Raw genomic sequence first — 23,355 nt, forward strand, 5'->3', positions numbered from 1 at the left:
CATCATAATCTTCATCATCTACCATCATCATCCTCATCAGACGACGACGTAATCATCACTCATCCAATCCGAGAAGTCCACCTTCGCCCGGAACCTCGTCTATGTCACATCCTATGATGTCATATGTTTATGTTACTGGACACTGTTAAAGGCTAGTGCTTTCTCTGTTACACGACAGAGAGACGGACGACCGATGATGCCTATACCTGTGATACTGTATCCTTCTATTTCTCTCTGATCTGAATACAAAGATATTTCATTACATCCATGGCTGCCTGTCTTCTGAGTCTGGTTTTTCCTTATTGCCTCGTTATACAAGTATATGGTACTTTATGTGGGTCATAGGGAGAAAACAACTCCATTAGAAACTGTATCCCTAACACTTTTTAAAAAAGTGTACTTAAATGTAAGACATGAAAGACATCTTGTCATTTTGTGTACATGTGCGTTTAATAAATGATCAAAGAAAACATTTGATGTCTGCTTTATTAATTTATTCATGTGCATGTGACACATTGATGCATACAGTAGGCCTACATGGATTGCACAAACATGCATAGGCCACATATTTAATTTACATCTTTCTCTCTAATATGTATGTGTGGTTTTCAAACTTTTTGTGCCTGAAACAAAATCTCAAGGCACGCCTGTATTCATGACAACAATGGCAAATATCTACAAGCTCACAATGCATTGAAATGCAACACCTGAACGTGTAGAGATCCACACAAATGGCACAAACTTCAGGACTTTCTGAAACTGGTTCAACTGGTCTTGGCAATAAACAAATATATTACACAGCAATAGAGCACCGAAGTCCTGACGTGACTCGTTCATCCCCAGGTTTGCGGAAGTAATTTCTCTATGGAGAATAACATTGGGTCATCTTAGAATCGTCTCACATAAGAATTGTGGTCCAAAAATAAACACCGCGTGTCGGCGTTATTGTCAGGGAGGGGGTTCTGTATCGTTTATGATAGTCAGTCACTTATATTTGATACAGTCTGTTTCTGGCGAAAATGTAACTAATTCGGCGGAAGTAACATTAGCGTTTTCTCACCGTCAGTTGATGCTTCATATCCATAAGAGTCAACACGCCGGGGTCATTTGTTTATTTTTGGAACACAGTTCTTATTTGACGCGATATTAAATACGTCTATGGGATTCAGAACGGGGGTGGAAAACTGCGAACCAGGTAGACAAACAAAGGATGTGTAAATGACGTCAGACTTCGGCGGTCTATTGTGGGAAAATTAAGACATTTTTCAACAACAAAAAAAAAAATCCGATTTTGGCCATTTTGGAAATGGACCAAAAAAAGTATTTATTTCCAATCTGGTTTATTTATCTTCGAGCCAAATATGTTCTATAGACCATTATCTACAAATTAGAAGTGAAAATGTTACTTTAACATGAATTTGAAATGACTTGTATCTATGTGTCCTGGCACCCCACTACCGGCAGAGCCATTCTAAAACAAGGCTCTGCTTGCACCCAAGACGATGTCAACGCCCCGCCCTCTGCGTGACTCTCTCAGTGACGTAGTCCAGCACACACAGCAGAAGTGGGCGGGGCGGGAAGCGTCTCGCTTGTTGTGAGTTGGATCGGATGTGTTCCGGGACCGACGACCTGGCTGTTTCCTCGTAGAAATGGCGAGCTCCGTGCAGTGGGCCAAGCTGCTGCTGCTGCTGCTGCTTCTAATGGACGTTCTCGGGACGTCAAAGGCCGTCTCGGAACCGGGCAAGTGGGTCCTGGACGTCAATAGCGTGAGTGTCGTCGTGGCGGTGGTGACAGTGTGTGTGTGTGTGTGTGTTCTGGGCATGATGCAGGCATGATGCTGGCGGCCACTGTGTGTGACTGTCTGCGTTGTGTGTCGTTGCCGTCCAATGTCCATAGCATCCAGCATCACAGTGTTGTTGTTGTTAGCTTTATAGCAGCTATTATCATTCAGTATATAAACATTTAACTTCTTGTATTGTGTTTCCTACTTGTACAAAGACTCCACTGTACCACCTATTAACGCGTTACTCACTCAGAGTCACTCACATGTAAACAGTGGTGGAAAAAGTACTCGCATGTTTTACTGAAGTAAAAGTATCAATACTTAAATGTAGAAATAATGAAAATTACTACTAGTCAACCTCAAACCTCAACTTCAAATAATTGTAGTGGAGTAAAAGTATGCTATGAAAATACTCCAGTAAAGTGAAAATACCTCAGAATTGTACGAAATAGCCTACAGTACTTGATAGTTTCGGAACCCTATACCTTTTTTGTATTTGGGAAGGCGGTATCCAGGATATCCTGGATGAAAAGGTATAAAGGGTTCAGAAAGGGGAGGCACTTGAGTAAATGTACTTAGTTACTTTACACCACTGCATGTAAAGTTTAAACAAAGTGAGCTAAGCTAGAGGGATTATGTCTCAGGGTTTGATAGAAGCCGGTTTGTTCACATTTGACATAAAGATTGAATGGTTTGAATTTTTAACAGTCCCTGTGTGAATGACTGTCTTTGTTGGTTGGTTGTTAACAGCCGCTCCAATCACATCACAGTATAATATGGTACCAATCACAGTATAACATTACAATACAATCACTAATTAGAACGTTATGCTGTGATAGGTATACAATACTATACTGTAATTGGTATTGGCAATACAATCACAGTATGATAATTATACACCTACCGATCAGTATATTATTCTAATACCAGTCACCAGTATAATATACACATTAATACCAATCACAATATAATGTGTTATTTCTGACCCATCATTTGTCATAATGTTGAATTGTTAAATTACACTTGTTTCATTTTCCGTAAGAAAACATAGCAGCAGAAGATGACGCATAACTTATAGTTCGAAATAACTTATAGTTCGAAATAACTTAACCCATTAAAACCGGGAAAGCATCTGTGTCATTTTAGATTTTTGCATTGGCTGTTCAAAAATAGCAGATATATAAGCTCGCAGCGGGGCACGCAGTGCCGCGCTGTGTACTTGTACATCTGCCATTTTTGAACGTTTTTGAAAAATCTTGAAAGTGTGAGAACTACTGATTTTAGAAGGCATTTGTAGAATCGGCCTCAGGTCTTAACGCGTTGGGAACTCAGATTAGTAAGAACTATAATTCCCCAATACAAATTCAGTTTTGTCCATCTACCTCTTCCTCTTATAAACAATAAGCCTCACATGTCATGAAACAAACAACCCAGTCACCTTTCAGAGGCTATGCAGCCCTTATTATGACAGATTCATACCTGGTTGCACCACATTTACACACACCTTTTTAAAGAAAATGTTTTATCTGGTCGCAGAGAGTTGCATTATTTTCCAACTTTAAGCGTTTGTACTTTGTATAAGAGTTTTGAAGAGAACCTTGCGGTTTTCAGCTGGGGAAAAAAATGCTTTGGTGGACACGTGACACGGCCTAAGGGCACGGTTATTTTACCTATGGGGCGGAATCTGCCAATGCTTTGTCAATGCAAATGCGTCGATTCATGGTCTTGCACATTTTTTCCAAGAATCCACGCATTTGCATTGACAAAGCATTGGCAGATTCCGCCCCATAGGTAAAATAACCGTGCCCTTAGGCCGTGTCACGTGTCCACCAAAGCATTTTTTCCCCAGGTGAAAACCGCAAGGTTCTCTTCAAAACTCTTATACAAAGTACAAAGGTAAAATAAAAGTGCGGTGTGACCGTGCCCTTAGGATGTTGAACGATATATTGAAAATCCTATCAACGTAATCTAGAAAGTTCTCTCTTCTGGGTGTGATGTGAAATTTCACAATTTCTGAAGCACACCCGTTTCCTTCTGCTTCTTCTGCGTCACAAATCAATAGCTAACTTTGTCAGTTAGCTATTATAAAATGTAACCAACATTAAGGAGATCTGTCCTTAAAATGTAGAATATAGCTTGTAGATCGGCTTCCTTGTCAATTAAATATAAAATCATATCACTTAGAATGGAAATATAACATAAGCAATAAGCACAGAATAACACAAAACTCATATTCCATACTTAATAAAATGAAACTGAGTAAACGTAACTTAAATGAAACTGCTTTCCAGGATAAAGATTAACAAATTGTGTACTTGCTTCTGTGCGCTCTCCACTGTGTTTCATTGTTATCCTCCACTTTATTAGCTTTTTAAATTAGCTCTCGATTATACGAGTGTTGGCCTAATGGCCGAATTTATTGGTTTGTCACTGGCTACATGTGATGATAATTTTCTAGTTCATTTGTCCCCTACATGGTCACTGGATTGCTCTGGTTAATCCCCCAAAATGTCACTACTCTAGAACAGCAGCTAAAGGCTTAAATGTAGTGCAATGATTCAGCCTCTCTCTGTGTCGCTTGTGTTTTAGGAGACACTGAAGTCACACAAGTCTCTGTTCCTGGTTACTAAGACGCTCTTCAACAACACCTACATAAAACTCAAAGGTAAGCAGTGATGGAAGAAGTGCTCACGTTTTTTACTTAAGTACCCTATGGTATAAAATACTCTGTTACAAGTACAAGTTCGGTATTCAAATGTATTGAGTAAAAGTACAAAAGTATTGGCATCAAAATATACTTTAAGTACCAAAAGTATACTCATTATGCAGAAGGTCCCATTTCCCAAGTTTTCAACTGTATACAATGTATAAAAATCCTTTGAAAATAGCAGATATACAAGCTCACAACGCATCGCTTTGTGGCGTGTTGTGAGCTTGTAGATCGGCTATTTTCAACTTCCCAAAGTATATACATAGGTCTGAAGTTGTTTTGTAATAATAATCAAAATCTACAAAGTAACTAGTAAGTAACTCAAGTTTTCAAATAATTGTAGTGGATTAAAAAGTACCTTTGAGATATAGTGGAGAAAAATACCTCAAAATTGTACAGTACTTGAGTAAATGTACTTAATTACTTTCCACCACTGAAGGTAAGTATGAGAATGGTATGGAAATACTGTATATGCGCTGAGAAAACAATTACACGAGAACATGGTTGACGGCCACGTTTTGTCCATGTTGGACGTAGTGAGTTGCTTCTGATTGGTCAGCTGCCGGAGGGCTATTTTCAGCCTTGTCTGTCTGTCTGTCTGTCTGGTTAACCTCGCATCACCAGTCTTTCCACCTCGGAGGAAAGCCTGGTGTCTGTTACTAAAGACCCATATGATCCGGTCTAGGCCACGCCTACTGAAAAAGAAAAAAGAAAAAAGAATCCTGTTTCCGGATTGTCGCGATCCGGTTTTGCGGTGCCGCTTTGTTTTGGTTCCCCAATCCCTATTTAAATGGAATAGAATTTCCCCGTGGGATAATACGGATAATACAGACGCTAAATAGTCTCCGGAAAGTACACTCACATTTATAATTAAAAAATAAGCTAAACTACGCCGCATCAAGGATTTTATAGGACGGACCTATTTTGGGGTGAGACGTGTTTCCGGTTTGTCGCGATCCGGTCGCTGATGACGCGGATGACGTAGAGCTCCCGACCGGAACATATACCCGAAAAGGAATGGTGCCCAGGCTACTGTCTGGTATGTGTGCATGTATGTGATTGTCTGTATATTTCTGTGTGTAGGCCTAGGGTTGGGCACTTGACTGAAAATGTATCAAAACCGAAATTTTTAATCATTATCCGACTTAATCTAGCTCATGTAGGTTAATCGAATAATTGAGAAGCAATTAATTTTTTCTTATATCAATGAATCAACATGAAAATATTGTAATCGATTTTTTTCATGATCGACTAAATTGATTGGTCTGGTCAACCATTTGTTGTACAATGGTGGCATGCAAAAATAGACGATCTACAAGCTCACAGCGTGTTACATCACAATGTGTTGAACTTGTGTCTTCTGCTATTTTTATATCATTCATTCATCATAATTGAGGCAAAAGTTTGAAATAATTGTGATATTGATTTGAAGTCATATTGCCCAGCCCTATGCAAGTGTGTATATCACAAGATTACTGATGATAAATCCAACCCCTCTGGGGCCGCAGTGGCTAAGCTAAATCGTTAGTCTGGGAGTTGGGAGGTCTCCGGTCCCATCCCCGACTCCACCAGGCTTTGTGTTAAGGTGTTGACACTACTAATAACCCAGTCTTTTCCCTACGGCCCTATACTGAAGCTAGTGGTCCACTGTGTCACAATGTATATCTAGGATCTATAGGCCTGTCACAATTATTATATAATCGTCTAATCGCAATTATTTTATATAATTGAAATTATTTTTGCATAATCGTCATAATCAATTGAATTGAAAAAACATGTAATATATTGTCCAGAAATGTCAAAAATAGTGGAAATAGCAGATCTATAAGCCCAAAACGCGTCGTGGTGCGACGCGTTTTGATCTTGTAGATCGGCTATTTCCACTATTAATGTTTATTTTGAAGGATAAGGTATTTAAATATGTGTTATTTGTCATATGTGCCCCGTGCAACTTTTGTGGCTAAAAGCCAAACAGAAATGTAATATTTATTCATAACGTTCCATTAAATTTCAATGACAAAAACACAATTAAATCGTTAATCGCAATTATTTAAGTGACAATTAATCGTCAACTTAAATTTGTAGTTGTGACAGCCCTAACGATCTAGCGTTCTAATATTATTATATTAATAACGGTGAAATTGGTATTACTTCGTTTTGTGTAAGTGTGTGTGTGTGTGTGTTCCAGGGATGTCAGAGACGTGTGGCAGTTCTCCTGTTCAGCTGAATGTCTCCTGGTATCTGAGGAACTCCCATTGTTCTGATGAAGTCTTTCAACTGGATGGACTTGATGTAAGACCTATTCTCCTCTGTTTTGTTCTGGGTTCTGCTCTAGTCTACACACAGCTGGTGTTATTTATAGCAAATGGGCAACGCGCTAATAATATGTTTAATACGTTTAACCGAGGTCCTCGTGCTGAATTGTTCTGTTGTGCCTCCTAGCTACCCAGGGTTGTGTTAACAAACAGGGTAAATGTACTCTAGGAGGGGTAATGCTATCCATGATAGAGGAAGAAAGTGGATCGTTTTATGGATGGATCCCTTCTATTTCAAAGCTTTGTGCATAGTTCCTACACAGCTCCAACATGAATATGGGGTTTTATAAACACCCCATGAATATGGGGTCTTTGGGGTTTAATGCCACTATGGTTATTAGGGAGTACCCGCTATACCTGTTGTACCTGTTGTCAGAGTACCTAATGCAGTTCTATTATCATAGTACTGCAGGCCTGCAGGCCTGTCTATGACGTCAATACTATGCCATATCAGGGAGCTCCATTTATGGGCATAAAATGAACGTAGACAGACAGACACACAGGCAAACAGACACAGAGATCTCCAGTATATGGGAAACATTGTCCGAAGGGGGTGATCTCCATGGAGATCCATTGACGAACGTCGGTTGTGAACAACAGCCGATCTGACCGACTTCCCACTCGCATGGATTAAAGTTCTCAGTCGCCAAGACTGATTTCAGTCATTTGGATTCCATGGAAGCCAGCATGTCTTCAATGGAAGCATGTTGCGCACAAAAATAGACGATCTACAAGCTCTCAATGTGTCTGCGACGCATTGAGAGCTTGTAGAAAGGCTATTTTCGGTTATTTTAAGATTAGAGCATTTGAAGTGGTCAAACTAGCAATTATGTTCAGAAGCATCTTCCATAATATCTTAATCGTCCGTCTCGGATATTTCATATAAAAGCAAAGGTTAAAGCCTGAATCTGTGATTTCTTCACATGGTCGGCAGTATGTAGTAATTCATAATTTGTATTTATTTTTATTTAACCTTAATTTAAAGGTAGGGTAAGTGATTTTCTTTGGTTGGTAAATAAGTGTTAAATAGCTCTATATTCTGATAGTACTCATTGCTATAGAGTGTTTGTTCAGTAAAAGGAGTCTCCTTGTCTCTGCAGCTCTTTATAAAACAGAAAATGCATTTTCGTTTCAGTTTCATTTCCAATTTTATCCAATCAGGATAGAGAACTCAATCAGGATATAGATTAAACAAGTGAAATTGGAAGTGATGACACTAAGAAATGAGCAAGCAAAATTGGAACTGGAACACTATAAGAATGAAACCTAAAAATGGGTACTTTCTCCTGGTTGGCTGAGATTTTGACACCTACCGGAAAATGTGTTTTCTGTTTATTAAAGAGCTGGAGAGACGGGGAGACTCCTGTTACTGAACAAACACTCTATAGCAATGATTACTATCAGAATATAGTGCTTTAACCTTTTAACAAAATACTTTTTGTTTTAACCCAAGAATATCACTTAGCCTACCTTTAACCAGTAAAATCACATTGAGACCATAGTCTCTTTTACGAGTGTGCACTGGCCAAGAGAAGAGGCAAATAAATGTTACACAGCTCTGCCAGTAACAACAATACATGACAAAGACAAACATATGACATCCGTAATACCAAAAACCTACTACCAAGGGAGGCTCAGAGAGAGTCTAAATAGCACCAAATACAGACTATTAAAAGCCTAATAAGAACAATACATCATGAAACTACTAAGCTAATATAAAACTAAGATCACAGCATTTGCTACTCGTCAAAGCAGGAGCAATGGCTGCAGAGTGTGCCCATGGCAATCCTCTTAAAAGTCACTAGGGGGATCAAAGAAGCCAGTTTTAATCTGGTCTGTAGATCATTCCACGACCAGGACCCCAAAAACGTTTTTTTTTCCCTGCCTCAGATTTGGTATTGGGTACGACGTAGCGCATCCAAGGTTAAGCGAATTTTGGACTAGTTCAAATTTTGAACAAATAAGAAGGGGAATTACCAAGAATGGCTTTATAGATAAAAGTGTACCAATGTAGCAACCTGCGAGATGCTAAGGAGGACCACCCTACTAAGGAGTACAGAAATCAATGGTGTGTCCTGTAGGTGGAGCTGGTAATGAACCTCAATGGAGCATGAAAAAGGGGATCAAGTCTAATAATAAATAGAACTAATTTTCCAAGTTGTGTTCGTTGTTTAGGAATCGGCGCTAGTGTGTGTGTGTGTGGGGGATCCTTTCACAGTTTCACAAATCGCACATTGGGACATTTTACGCCGTGAGATTTAATTTGGCTTTAATCCATGCACTCGGCACATCACTCTGTGATACGCACACCGAGTTGGAGGTCGCTCAGCCTGACGGTTCTCGAGATATGCGGGGGAATCACACGCTCCCTGGATTTATAGATTGATTGATTGATTGAATACTTTATTAACATGCTTATTAACAGCACAGGTAGTACGGTCAAGGTTTATGCTAAAAGGATAACGCAAAAATCCCCAGGGGGTTTGTTTCCATTGTGGTCCTTTGTACTCAAGTAAGTAGATAGACTGAGATACACCGTCACCACACTAGTCGACTAACACCAATGTTCCCTTAACTTCTGTTAATACGTCTCTACATGAACACAAGTGGCCCGTGTTCGGGGAAGGGAAGCTGGGCAGGGAGAGGGATAATTGTCACTGCATGTAATCCTACGGGCTGGGGCAGCACCTGTCGGCAAGGAGTGTTGGACAGGAGGAGTAGGACGAAGGCTCTACGTTCTCCCGGTGAGGGCTCCTCACTGGTAGGTGAGTCAGTAGGATACGACAGCAGTGACAACACAGAAATGTGTGTGGGGAGGAATCAATTGGAATAACGACAAATTGGGGAGAAAATACTCAACTCTCATAGCATTGCCATTCCCGGCTTGAGGGAATAATTCAAAAAGCTATTAACTTTCCAACGGCTTATCACAGCTTTGAAGTTACGCCCCTGATCCACATGGATATCTGGAGTACAGATGGAATGGTAAAATGTTTATTTGAATGACACAAACGTTTTAAATCCACTGTTTCGACAGCCATCCATCATTCAAGTATGGTTCCACGCTAGTGCTGCCACCTGGTGGTAGAGACAGCCATGTTTGAAGTGTGCACAGGCTGTCAAAATATTGAATTTAAACCTTTGTTTTACGTGGTCTGTATTACAGACATCATTTTGGATTACGGGCATACCTTCAAATACATATACCATTGGAGAATACAGCCTAATGGGTCAGAAATTGCTTATTGCAGCTTTAATGTTGGTGCTGTAGACTATCATGGTAACATGCTTTCATGGCTAGACACTAGACAGAGGACATGCTGTACCTTAAGGTAATGACCTTAACGTTCAAGGACATTCCTTTATCACTTGCAAAAAGATGCAGCAGGTAGCAGAATTGCTGGCAGGGAAATTCCAGCACCCCACTGCTGAATGAAAACAGAGGAAATGCTAGACTGTTTGACCTTGTTCTCTTCAGACTGAAGACTGAAGTCTTTTAAAGCACTGAAACTCGACCTCATTGCAGAACGCAGCCCTATCACATTCTGAGAACATTATACACTATAATCAGGGCAAGGAATGTATACTTCAGCTATTTTATCAATGGTTTGAAAGTATAGACCGATGGGGGGGACTCCAGTCAATATATAGGGTTTAATTGGGTTAAAAAAAGGCAAGGCAAGGCAGTTTTATTTTTATAGCACATTTCAACAAGGCAATTCAATGTGCTTTATACAGAACATCAAGCAAAGGAAACACAATTATAAAATGACATTAGGATGCATAAAAGGCAGCGGCAAACAGAACGTTCTTTATTTGTTTTAAATCCACATTCATTGAATTATAATAATTATTTCTGTTATTTTGTAGAATATTTTTTGTGAAATATAAATTTAGTATGTGTACTGTAATGTGTAATCTATTAGAATGTAGTGTCTTTACTAGAATATTTTACTGTCTTAATTATCAGTATTATCAGTCTCTCTTTATTAGTGTTTGCTTTGGTGTTCGTTTTGACCGCAGTTTTTGATGTACAGTAGTTTCATTCACAGCCTTTTGAATACAATTCCATTTAGATGTAGTCACATTTTAGTCACCTGAAAGGTTTTAGCGTTAGTCTCGTTTTAGTTGACTAAATATCATAAGATTTTTGTCGACTAAATCTACAGTTGATTTAGTCGACTAAAATGTCTCTTAGCAGGCCGTGTTGGCGTCGTGATGCCTGATTAATACTTGGCCAAGTGCTGAAAATAGTTTTTTTTAATTTTTATCTACAAGCTCACAAAGTGTCGTAGCGCGACACGTTATGAGCTTGTAAATCTACACATTTCGGAGAGTGACACCCCCACACAACCAAGCTTCTTTTTTTTTTCTCACAGTTTTGTTTATTTCAGGATCCAGAAGAGTACACAAATACAGAAAATGCAGAGTCAAATAGTATCAAAAATAAGAAAAATAAGAGAATTATACAATCCTACTCCAACAAGGAGGAGACTATTATGAATCGCATACCCTGAATCAAGTTTTTTAACAAAACAAACAAAGACAAACACGTCGACAAATATGCAGATATAAAATAAATAAGTAAAAGAAACAGTATTATACCACATGACACACAACACAACAAAACAACAAAACATGGCTTGATCACCCCACAGAGCAAAACATATAATGAACATAACAATACACCCACACATAGTTCCCCATAATAGACATACTAACTAGAACAACCCAGCTGCGTCAGAGATCATATATATACTCAAATTCGGGCCTATAACTCAGTCTGGAACAGCATGGAACTGCAAGTTGTTTACCAATGCAAGGAAGGGACCCCAGGTTTTCCCAAACGGAGATACCGAGCCTCTCAAAATTAAACGCCTAGCTAAGAGAGTGGTAAAGGCCACCAAGTGAGCTTTGTATTTTGGTAGTGATAAGAGTTTAGAAATTCCAAAAATAGCCGTCATTACAGTTGGTTCAATTGGGATCCCGATACTCTCTGAGTTCTCAGTCCAATATCTACACAAGGAAGGACATGACCAAAACATATGTATGTAAGTGGCAGGGGCCGAACGACACCTGTCACAGAGGGGATCCACGTCACCATATATTTTGGATAACCTTACACACAACCAAGCATAAAATGTCTTGTCTTAGTTCTACTGGACCTCTTCTCCACTAGTCCCTCCCTAACATTTTAGTCTAGTTTTTATTTGTTGACAAAATCTTCTGTATATTTAGTGATAGTTTTAGTCATCATAGCTTCCTTTTTATTTCGTTTTTATTTTTGTTTTCGTCAGTGAAAAAAAGGTAGTCGACGAACATTTTTCGTCATAGTTTTAGTCGACAGAAATAACACTAGTTTGCTGTTAAGTCATGGTTTGTGGTTTGGTCCGGTTTCCTCCCTGCAGCCACAGAGTGTAGGAAGTTACTTCAGGTCAACAGAGGTCATCAAGGAAGGAGGAAGCGGCTTCTTCGTCTTCCACCAGTACCCCCTGATCAACTGTACCACCAACATCATTAAACCAGATATGGTAACACACACACAAGCACATACTGTACAAACCATGCCAATGAGTACTCAAAAATGTCAATTATACATTCAAATGGATATACGTAGACATACACACGTTATTATATGTCTTATACTTATAGTGTAATACAGTTGTTTTTTTCCCTCAGCTCAGCGTGAAAGACTTTGACCCTCCCACCATGCTGACAGACACACAACCGGAACAGGTGAGGATGGGGTTGTTTTAGGTGCGTGACACCGGTGTGCAATTAAGTATGAATTATTAGTCTTTAGTGAACAACACTAGCAGCAGCAAGATGTTGAACAACCGAAGCGCCAAATATGTATCAATGCTTTTACCATCTATTCCTCCCTCCCAACTGACTGCTTGGTGTATATATACTGTTGTTTGTACACAGTATAGTAGCCTACATACTTACTCCTTGTGTTCCTGTTGACTAACATCCATGTGTTCGTTGATCGCTGAAACCTGCATGATGGCATTCAACCGATTAGTTGCGAACACAACAGATGTCTGTGTAGTTTTAGTGCTAATATGACCGCCCCACTAGTACTGTATGTCTTCCTATCCTAACTGTTTCTTTCTGTCTCTGTGTCTGTCAGCCTGTCACAGGGAAGACTGCAAGCAGGAAAAGGAGAGATGTGGTGCCGCAGCCTCAAAAGCCCAAGGTTTGGACAGCTATGTCATACAGCTTCACTGTCATACAACCTCATAAAACCCAAGTATATGTTAAGAAGACGGGTTCAGACATTGCTACCCCATAACAGGCGCCATAGAGGCACTAGGAGGCAAATTGGAACTGAAGTTCAACGGAATGCATTGAATAGAATGAGAGCTGACTGGACCAGCTTATGAACGAACAATATATTTTTTGATGATTGCGACCTCTTGTCAGATAATCGGTTCAGGAACAAAAAAGAAGACATGTTTTCTGATCTCTTGTTTTCTCATGTGCACACTATGTAATTTTACTGAGGTATCTAAAGGGCATATAGAGTACGTTTTAGAGTGGTCAGTAATCACTCTGGCAGATTTGTCAGGTTTCCAGGCTAGCCCAGTCAGGACCTTTTCTCTGCGGTGGTCTTTAGATACCTCAATAAAATGTCATAGTGTTCACATCGAAAAACAAGAGACAACAATGTGTGATGCGTCGTCTTTTATTTAACAAAGGTTGCAATCATTAAAAAATAGTGTTTATTCATAAGCTTGTTGTCTTGCCGGCTCTCACTGATTTCAATGCATTCCATTGAACGTCACACTTTGAATGAATATACTGAACAGTGTAGAGTGTAGAAAATGTCTGCAGTTTTTACGACATACTGTGTACCTCACCTTTCATGGATGGTTCTTGTTATCATGTCAACTAAAAACTATCACAGAACTTCACGGGTTCTGTAAAGTTTCAGGTTATGGAAGGTTCTGGGTTAACCCTTTTGTAGTCAAAAAGAGCCAATTGATATCAAACATTTTCTCTCATCAAAGCTATTATTGTGAGACGACTTCTTCCTGTTCAATGTCCTGTTTGCTTGCACCTCGCCAATGCAGCTGTGTGTTCTGCCTCTTGTTTATTCTCGCTGTTGTGTGTGTGTATTCTAGCTGGCAGGGGAACACCCTCATTTTGACCAGGTAGCAAAGAGCTGGGAGGACGGTCCATACATGTTTATTCTCCGTATCGTAGAGGTTAAAGACAAGAGCAGAGCCCCCGATCCAGGCCCCACGCCCATTCCTTGGAGCATCCAGTGTAAGCACACACACGCGCACCCACACCACACCATACCACAACACACGCACATTTACAGCAGTGGTTCTCAATGTGGGGTCTAGGGACACCCTGGGGTCCTTGAGAAAGTTCCAGGGGGTCACCAGCTTAGCAAATATATATGTATTTTATATTTTATACTCTGTGCCGCGCTGTGAGCTTGTAGATCTGCTATTTTTGAATTGCCAAAGAAATCTAAAATGACACGGATGCTTTCCTGGTCTTAATGGATTAATACAAAGTCACTTCATGGGAGCTACAGTCTTCTTGTTTGCCTTTGATCTCTGTCAGGGATGGAAGACATACAAGGAGAGATAGATACAGCCATAAGAGGGGAGACACAGTGAGGCTCATCTTCTTGAGAAGGCTGGTGTGGACTACTATATTGACTTCATAAAATAACCTTGAAATATCTGCACATAACCACATGAAGCATAGCGTCACTAGTCTGTGCATATCATTATTGGTGAACATTCAGCAAAAATAGCGATCTACATTGGTCACTGGTGCAGTGACAGAGTGATCACCCTCCCCACTTGACTTTCCCTTCACGAACACGGCTAATTTGTGCTCCTATGGATGACATCTGGCTATGCCTTTAGCATAGCCAGGTGGCGGATTCAAACCCCTAGTCTCCGCAGTGGCGGGCAGGAACTTTACCCCTGTGCCATCCGAGCGCCCAGCCCCATCGTTTCTATGCAATGACATGAAAAGAAACCAAACCAAACAAGGAGACACACTTTTAAAAGATGGAGATGTCTCTTGGCAACCTCATTTTGACCAGGTAGCAAAGAGCTGGGAGGACGGTCCATACATGTTTATTCTCCGTATCGTAGAGGTTAAAGACAAGAGCAGAGCCCCCGATCCAGGCCCCACGCCCATTCCTTGGAGCATCCAGTGTAAGCACACACACGCGCACCCACACCACACCATACCACAACACACGCACATTTACAGCAGTGGTTCTCAATGTGGGGTCTAGGGACACCCTGGGGTCCTTGAGAAAGTTCCAGGGGGTCACCAGCTTTTCAAAATATTTTAACAACACACAACTTGTATGGCGGTCTCTGGCACAACATGTTTTCAGATGGGGTGCGGCTCCAAATACATCAATTTGGAGGTCCTTGACAAGTTATTTACAGTATACTGTATGACCCATGATCAAATAACTTCATGTCCAATATGGTGTTTTTCTGTGTCTCCAGTGCAGATCAGTATGCAAGGACCCCATGACTATATATCTGCTTCAGAATGGCCCCTCATGATGGTGAGCGCACACACGCACACGCACACACACACACACACACACACACACACACACAGAGTACGATTTCATTAGAAGACTGCTAAATTATTACGCGTTTTGGTTAATGAAGACTTCGCCTCTCCGTCCCCTCTGTCTTTCTCTCCTTCTGTTCCTCTCCTGCTTCCTTGTGACCTGATGCCCTCCTTCTCTGTTCCACTTGTTCTCTCTCTCTCTGTCTCTCTCTCTCTGTCTGTCTGTCTGTCTGTCTCTCTCTGTCTCTCTGTCTGTCTCTCTCTGTCTGTCACTCTCTCTAGTTCTACATGGTGATGTGCATATGGTACGTGTTGCTGGCTGTGTTCTGGTTGGTGCTGTCTGCGTGTTACTGGAGGGACCTGCTCAGGATTCAGTTCTGGATCGGCGGGGTCATCTTCCTGGGCATGTTGGAGAAGGCCGTCTACTACGCCGAGTTCCAGAGTATAAGATACGACGGACTGTCAGGTATGGAACAGGATCAAAAGAAGTCACTCGCATCCCAAAAAAACAAAAGACTTTTGAAGGCAGGTGCTGGTCCCAGAACGAAGAGAGATCAAAGGCAAACAGGAACTATCCATTCCATCCATACAAGTACTTTAACCCATTAACCCATTAAGACCTGAGGCCGCTTCTAAACATTTAAACAGTTTTTCGGAAAAAAAATTAAAAAAAAAAAAATCACGATTTTTCAAAAATAGCAGATATACAAGCTCGTAGCGCGGCACTCGGTGCCGCGCTATGAGCTTGTATATCTGCTATTTTTGAATAGCCAAAGACATCTAAAGTGACACAGATGCGTTCCAGGTATCAATGGGTTAAAATCGGGAAAGCATCTGTGTCATTTTCGATGTCTTTGGCTATTCAAAAAATTGCAGATCTACAAGCTCAAACCTTGTAGATCTGCTATTTTTGCTAAATCGTGAAATATATATGTATTTTATATTTTATACTCTGTGCCGCGCTGTGAGCTTGTAGATCTGCTATTTTTGAATTGCCAAAGAAATCTAAAATGACACGGATGCTTTCCTGGTCTTAATGGATTAATACAAAGTCACTTCATGGGAGCTACAGTCTTCTTGTTTGCCTTTGATCTCTGTCAGGGATGGAAGACATACAAGGAGAGATAGATACAGCCATAAGAGGGGAGACACAGTGAGGCTCATCTTCTTGAGAAGGCTGGTGTGGACTACTATATTGACTTCATAAATCCATGAAATATCTGCACATAACCACATGAAGCATAGCGTCACTAGTCTGTGCATATCATTATTGGTGAACATTCAGCAAAAATAGCGATCTACATTGGTCACTGGTGCAGTGACAGAGTGATCACCCTCCCCACTTGACTTTCCCTTCACGAACACGGCTAATTTGTGCTCCTATGGATGACATCTGGCTATGCCTTTAGCATAGCCAGGTGGCGGATTCAAACCCCTAGTCTCCGCAGTGGCGGGCAGGAACTTTACCCCTGTGCCATCCGAGCGCCCAGCCCCATCGTTTCTATGCAATGACATGAAAAGAAACCAAACCAAACAAGGACACACACTTTTAAAAGATGGAGAGGTCTCTTGGCAGCGAAGGGGGTGAAATTGGGAGGCAAGGTAAACACAAGCAAAGAGTCTGTCAATAGAATACATTTTAGAATACGAATTGTGTTGTTTGTTGATGTCATGTGTGGTGGCTGTTAATTGAGTTGCAATGTGTCCTGCTCCAGTCCAGGGGGCAGTAGTGTTTGCAGAAGTACTGTCAGCGGTGAAGAGAACTCTGGCCAGGGTGTTGGTGATCATTGCTAGTTTGGGATACGGCATTGTCAAGTGAGTCAACACGCACACACACACACACACACACACACACACACACACACACACACACACACACACACACACACACACACATGCACGTGCGCACAAACAAACACACACACACACACACACATGCACGTGCGCACAAACAAACACACGTGCACAGACATGTACAAATACAGACCCACAGTGAGTGATTCATCAGGTTATGTTAATTCATCTCTCTCTCTCCTTTCTCTCTCCTCTCACTCCACTCACTCACCCACTCACTCCACTCACTCACTCACTCTCTCACTGTCTCTCTCAGGCCCAGACTGGGTGCGTTGCTGCACAGAGTGGTCGGAGTGGGACTTCTGTACCTCGTTTTCTCCATCGTGGAGGGAATCCTCAGAGTCAACGCCGTAAGTCGTGTGTGCACGCGTTTCTAGATGTGATGTAGGACTGCACAATGTACAGTATGACATGTTTTGAAATTAATATGACATTTCTCCTCCCCAACCCCATTTGATAGTAAGTTAAGCATATTATTTATATTATACAGCCTATACAGTGTGAAGTTGTTTTGGTTATGTGTGTCTGTGTATCAAGGTCTGTGTGTGATCTGGCACACGTGTGCCTCGCAGGGCCTGCGAGCGTGCCATGTGTCTAACCTGTGTGTATCTCTGTAGGATCGTGGAGATAACAATAGCAATAGACTGCTGTGTGACCTTGTGCTGGCCTTCACTGATTCCTGTGTTGTTTGGTGGATATCCTTTAACACACGCACGCACACACACACACACACATACAAGACGACTTAATTACTAGATTTTACTTAACCCATTGACCTGAGACCGATTAAAAAAAATGTCTTCTAAATCCTAATCCTTTTCTGAAAAACGTATGTTGCTATGTCAGTGGTGCTCGAACTTTTTCATTTCAAGGACCCCCAAAATTATATGCATTTGGCTGCGGACCCCCATCTCAAAATATTTTGTTCCAGGGACCTCCAGACGCAAAAAACTTTAAATATATATATATATTCAAAGATTTGCACAAATTTTGAAGATTTTTCTAAAATAGCAGAAGCGTCAGATCTGCTATTTTAGAATAGCCAAATAAATCTAAAATGACACAGATGCTTTCCCGGTTTTAACTCATTCAGTGCCAATGTAACACGTACATTTTTAACGTCAAAACAGTGTTTTCATGTGATTGCGCTAGATGGCGCTCTTTGCCAACCTACGAGTGATCCTATGACTTCCCGAGAAGAGTATACCCGGAAATAACGTGGTCACAACAAACCCAGCCCCGTCTGATCTAATGTTAAAGGATTTAGAAAAATAAAAATGTCTCTGCTTTCTAGTTTTTTTCTGTGTTTTTGGCGAGAACAAGCTATATTCAATAGCCAATAACTAAAGAACGGAGGGTCGCGGTGACACGCTTTTTTACCCCGATGGAAGCAGAGACACTCCTCCGTCTTTTGCGACACTCTGTGTGTCGATCGTCCTGGAGCGAAATATTGTGACTCTTGAAAGGTTAGTAAAAATGCTCAATTACGCTGGCACTGGCTGCAGACTGTTCTGAAAAACTCTGGCAGTGTATGAGTTAATGGGTTAATTACTCACGACCAATAGAAGTATTTTCAAAGCCACAGCGCAAGTAACAAATGTTGGCTTGTCTCTAGAGCGATGACAAATGACAGAGATGGGTGGGTAAACAATTAACAGCCAGATAGGAAAGGATACTTTACAAGGTCTCGTTTTATCAGTGCCTGACGGCTAGCAAACAATCACAAAAGATCTATGGCCTGTTGGCCGACTACCAAGATTCAATAATTTATTACCATTTCAATGAAACATTGATTGGAAATTGTCTTTGTGTGTGCCGGGGGTAAGCAAAACAATACAATACAAATACACATAAGGATTAATATAAAAAATACTCGTTAGCGTTTGTTTAATAGAGTCCCTATTCTGGACACGTCATAGTAGGTGAACATCTGTTTAGTTGAAAAACTAAATATGATACAGTAAAAGGAAACAAATAAGTTATATAAATAAAAGTATTCAAATGTACAAAGATCTTCCTCAATCAGAACCCATAATGATGGATATGTAATTTTGTAAATGGCTGGTGCAACGAATGGAAAATATGGGCATACTGGATGTGTCCCATAATCACTTATGGGAGACCATAAAATTGGCCTAAATTCCATCCTATGTTGCAGGTTTGCTTTTTTAAATGATATAGGATCTTCTCAGAAGTACCAATGTGTTTGTGAAGGAGCGTTTTCTGATTTCCACTTTTGTCATCAACTTTAAGGTTGTTCTTCACGAGAACAGACTTGAGGGCAGTTCATTACGTGCTTTAAGTGCGACCTATCTTGCTGAGTATTTAGAGTGCAAAAATATTAGATGGCTAAAAAAACACCTTACTCATTCTCATAATGCCTGCCTTCTGTCGGTTTGTCAGAAGATTACTTGATAGCTGCATGATGTGCCTTGTAGACATGTCTCAAACAGTTTGTTTGTTTTAACCTGCTAGAAGGAGAACACTGGTTTGCCTTGTTTTTGTTTTAGTTGGCACTCCAACTCCCCTTTGTACCATAATGCAACAGTAGTCTTTGTTACAGCTTTCAGTTGCGTGTTAAGAATAGGAATCCTATCACACAAACACAAAAAAAAGAAAAATCTAGTGAAAATGTATGTAGAAAAATATTAAGTGGGCATTTTTGTGAAATGAAAAGTAACCTGCTACAGATGCTACTTCCTGCTAGTGTTATTAACTCATTAACTGCCAGAGTGTATACACTCTGGCACTCACCCACTGCCAGAGATTTTGAGATTTTCTTAATTTTTCAAGTAGTCACAGAATATTTATCTCCAGTACGATCGATCCCCTGATGGTTGCTCATCACTGAGGGTTGCACTGTGTGGTTTCACAAATGTCAACGAGGTCATCGCGACCTCGTTGACATTAATTGTCTGCCTTTGAAAATAGCATGTCTGGACCAAAAATACATGGTAAAGAAAGCTGAGATGGAGACTGGATAGGAGAGACAGACAGACAGTAAGAAAAGCTGAGAGGGAAAGAATTTAGGCTAGACAGATGGTAGTAAAGCTGATACTGTGAACACCACCCCTCTGGTACTTATTGGAGATTAAATCAAATGCTGACTATTACTTGCAGCTCTTTGACTAAAATGGTGCTGGTGCTAGGTGTGATATTTCTGTCCTCCCTGCTCTTATACCTCTCTTCTTCTCTCTTTCTCCATCCATTTGTCTTCGCGCTCTGCTTGTCCTCCTCCCTCTACCGCTCCCCTCTTCTCTTTCCTATTGCAACATCCCTCCTCTCTCTCTCTCCCTATTCTCTCCCTACTCTGTATGTACAACCCACCCTTGTTCTCTCCATCTTGCAAGCTCTTCTTTCCTTTCTCTCTACCGTTATCTCTTTCCCACTTCTGTCTCTCTCTTTTGTCCGTCTCTCTGTGTTATCTCTCTCTCGCTCTCTCTCTCTCCCATGCCCTCTGTTATGCTCCGTGTCCATCTCTCTCTAGGCAGAAGATGATGTAGTGATGCTGGCTGCTATTCCTCTGGCTGTGCTCGACTCTACCCTCTGCTGGTGGATATCCGCTACTCAATAACCTGTGTGTGGGGGGGAGTCCCCCCCTCTTCTCTGTCTCCTGTCTCCCTCCATCGTCTTCCCCTCATCCTCCCTCGATCCCCTTTCTCTCATCCATTCCTTGCCTCCCTCTTATCTCGCCTCTATCTTCCGCCCCCCTTTTCTCTCTCTCTGCCTCTCTTTGTTTTTCCTCCCTCTTGCCTTCCTTCCCTCGTCTTTCTGTCTCCTCTTCACTTCTACGTTCCTCCCTCTCTCTGTCTCTCTGCCTTCTCTCTTTCACTCGTTTCTCTCTCTCTCGCTCTCTCTCTCTTTCTCTCTTTTTCTCTCTCTCTCTCTCTCTCTCTCTCTCTCTCTCTCTCTCTCTCTCAGGTCCGTGGTGTCAGAACAGATGTTCTGTGGGACACCAGACACATTAACTGTCACAAACCTCTGAGATTTACTGACATTTTTAGTATTAACGCACACTCAGTTCTCCTGCTCCAGGGAACCATACATATATATTTATAAACTTTTTAGGAGATAGCTGAGATAAAAAGTTGAGATGTATTCAATCGTAGACCAGCAGGGGTCACTATGCTTCTGTATGCGAGTGATTTAAGCACTACACCACCACAGCATGCATCTCAGCTGGAGTTAGCTGAGATGCCCCGCCCCCAGCTATTCATTTCTATGAAAGTTCCTCAGTGGCGTTTGAAGCACCCGGAAGACTGCCGGAAGTTTAAAGTGGTCTACACTCTGATTGGGTCTGTCTGCCGGAAGTACTGAATATTGAGTCGAAAAGGCGTGTCCATAGAGTTCTGAGCAGGCGCACAAACGAAAATATTTTTTTCAATGCGGTAGTGTTGCATTCTCAAATTGACCACCAGGCGACGGCCGCTTCAATGTTCTACTGCGGCTCTGGGGGCCTGGTGGTGACAGACAGTGTTTTGGAATTAGACTGTAAACAGGATTAAGGAGGATTGCGGAACAGCTTGTTTTTACACATTTGTTTTTAGGCATTTGTGCTTTGTTGAGACAGAAAGGTGATGTCTTATTGGTTATAGCTGTGTCATAGCTGGTCCTGAGGCGGGAATTGAACCCACCATAGTCCCAAGGTTATGCGGCTGGTTGAGCCATCCTTCAATATCCGGCTTGGCTGAAAACAAAAATGTTTGAATAATTTAGCATGTTTTAACACAAATCTTCGCTTCTGGGGGGTCCCTAGCACAAAACATTTTCAGATGCGGGGTCTGCGGCCAAATGCATATCATTTTGGGGCTCCTTGACACGAAGAAGTTTGAGAACTATTTGTAGAATCGGCCTCAGGTCTTAATGGGCTTAAGACCTGACACTATGTGAGCATTTGTGTGTGAATCTGTGTAGTTCCTTAACTGTGTGTGTCCACATCTTCGTGAGTCTGGCTCAGACCATGAAGCTGCTCCGTCTCAGACGCAACGTGGTCAAACTGTCTCTGTACCGACACTTCACCAACACACTCATCTTCGCTGTCATAGGTAAGGACAATTATTCAAACTAATCGTTTGAATCGATTATTAAAAATGATCAATACTTTAAAAAGTTATCCCTATTTTGGGCATGTCATTACAGGCAAAAGGTTTAAAAGCAAAATGTCTCATAACGCGTCAAGATGTGACGCGTTGTTAGATTGTAGCGGCTATTTTCACTCGTTTTGCATGACACACTGATAGTAGTATAAACAACACTATAAAACAAGGTAGGATAAGTGTAATTATTTGGTTAAAACAAAAGTTTTTTTGTCGAAAGGTTAAAGCACTATATTCTGATAATAATTCTCTTAATTTCTCTTATCCTGATTGGATACAATTGGTATCCCGATCTGAAAATGCATTTTCCGTTTAATAAAGAGCTGTAGAGACATAGTCTGGGAGGCTTCGGCTCAAAGCCTGGACAGCAGGGGCGCGGCCACTGATTTCTGATTCAAATCAACAGCCAATGAAGAAAAGGGGGCGGGATCCACATGCAGTGGGTCTTACATGTAAATAGGAGCGACGGGAAGCAATTTCCCCTTGAGAAATTGCGGCCGCCATTGTTGTGTACTGCTGTTTGCCTCTCGTCGGACTTTTTAGACGAGTAGACCGGTAAGAGGCGTGTCCGCTCAGATTCTGAGCGTAAGTTACATCCCGCCCACAAATACCAGGGCTTTGGCCCAGAAGTTCCTCGCCGCTCCCGTTTGTATGCGAGGCGAAATACTTCTGGGAACTCAGATTAGTAGAGACATGGAGACTTCTGTTACTGAACAAACACTCTATATCAATGAGTACTATCAGAATATAGAGCTATTTAACCCTTAATTTAACCAAAAATCACTTGCCCTACTTTTTTAAGTGGTTAATCAAATTGGTGATACAGTAAGATATCAACTTCTCGATTATTCGATTCATCGAAAAAGTAATCAATATAATAATCGCTAAGAAAATAATCAATAGTTGCAACCCTTGTCGAGCCGTGCTTCATTTATACTCCATAGTAGGACGGTGTCGCTTGCCTAGAAGAGATTATTTTCAAGCCAACCACATGACACACGGTCTGCTTGAAGATCGCTTCTTGGCGGC

At 41.2% G+C, this 23,355-nt stretch overlaps 1 protein-coding gene across 1 annotated transcript in view; it reads left to right on the plus strand.

Annotated features, from left to right (window-relative positions):
• The first annotated feature begins 1,600 nt into the window (after nucleotides 1–1,600).
• The window catches only part of LOC308085909 (transmembrane protein 87A), a 38,725-nt gene continuing 16,970 nt past the window's right edge, over nucleotides 1,601–23,355 (plus strand). Inside the window, exons 1-14 of the mRNA XM_080429225.1 lie at nucleotides 1,601–1,766; nucleotides 4,373–4,448; nucleotides 6,682–6,785; nucleotides 12,217–12,339; nucleotides 12,488–12,544; nucleotides 12,942–13,007; nucleotides 13,936–14,080; nucleotides 14,848–14,997; nucleotides 15,304–15,365; nucleotides 15,659–15,842; nucleotides 17,092–17,191; nucleotides 17,487–17,580; nucleotides 17,848–17,925; nucleotides 22,167–22,275. Of these exons, the coding sequence (XP_080285351.1) occupies nucleotides 1,650–1,766; nucleotides 4,373–4,448; nucleotides 6,682–6,785; nucleotides 12,217–12,339; nucleotides 12,488–12,544; nucleotides 12,942–13,007; nucleotides 13,936–14,080; nucleotides 14,848–14,997; nucleotides 15,304–15,365; nucleotides 15,659–15,842; nucleotides 17,092–17,191; nucleotides 17,487–17,580; nucleotides 17,848–17,925; nucleotides 22,167–22,275 (1,465 nt within the window). The 5' untranslated portion in view covers nucleotides 1,601–1,649. The remainder of the gene's footprint in view (nucleotides 1,767–4,372; nucleotides 4,449–6,681; nucleotides 6,786–12,216; nucleotides 12,340–12,487; nucleotides 12,545–12,941; nucleotides 13,008–13,935; nucleotides 14,081–14,847; nucleotides 14,998–15,303; nucleotides 15,366–15,658; nucleotides 15,843–17,091; nucleotides 17,192–17,486; nucleotides 17,581–17,847; nucleotides 17,926–22,166; nucleotides 22,276–23,355) is intronic.

The sequence above is a fragment of the Gymnoscopelus braueri genome, assembly GCF_963280865.1.
Source record: "Gymnoscopelus braueri genome assembly, chromosome: 5".
Lineage (NCBI taxonomy): Eukaryota > Metazoa > Chordata > Actinopteri > Myctophiformes > Myctophidae > Gymnoscopelus > Gymnoscopelus braueri.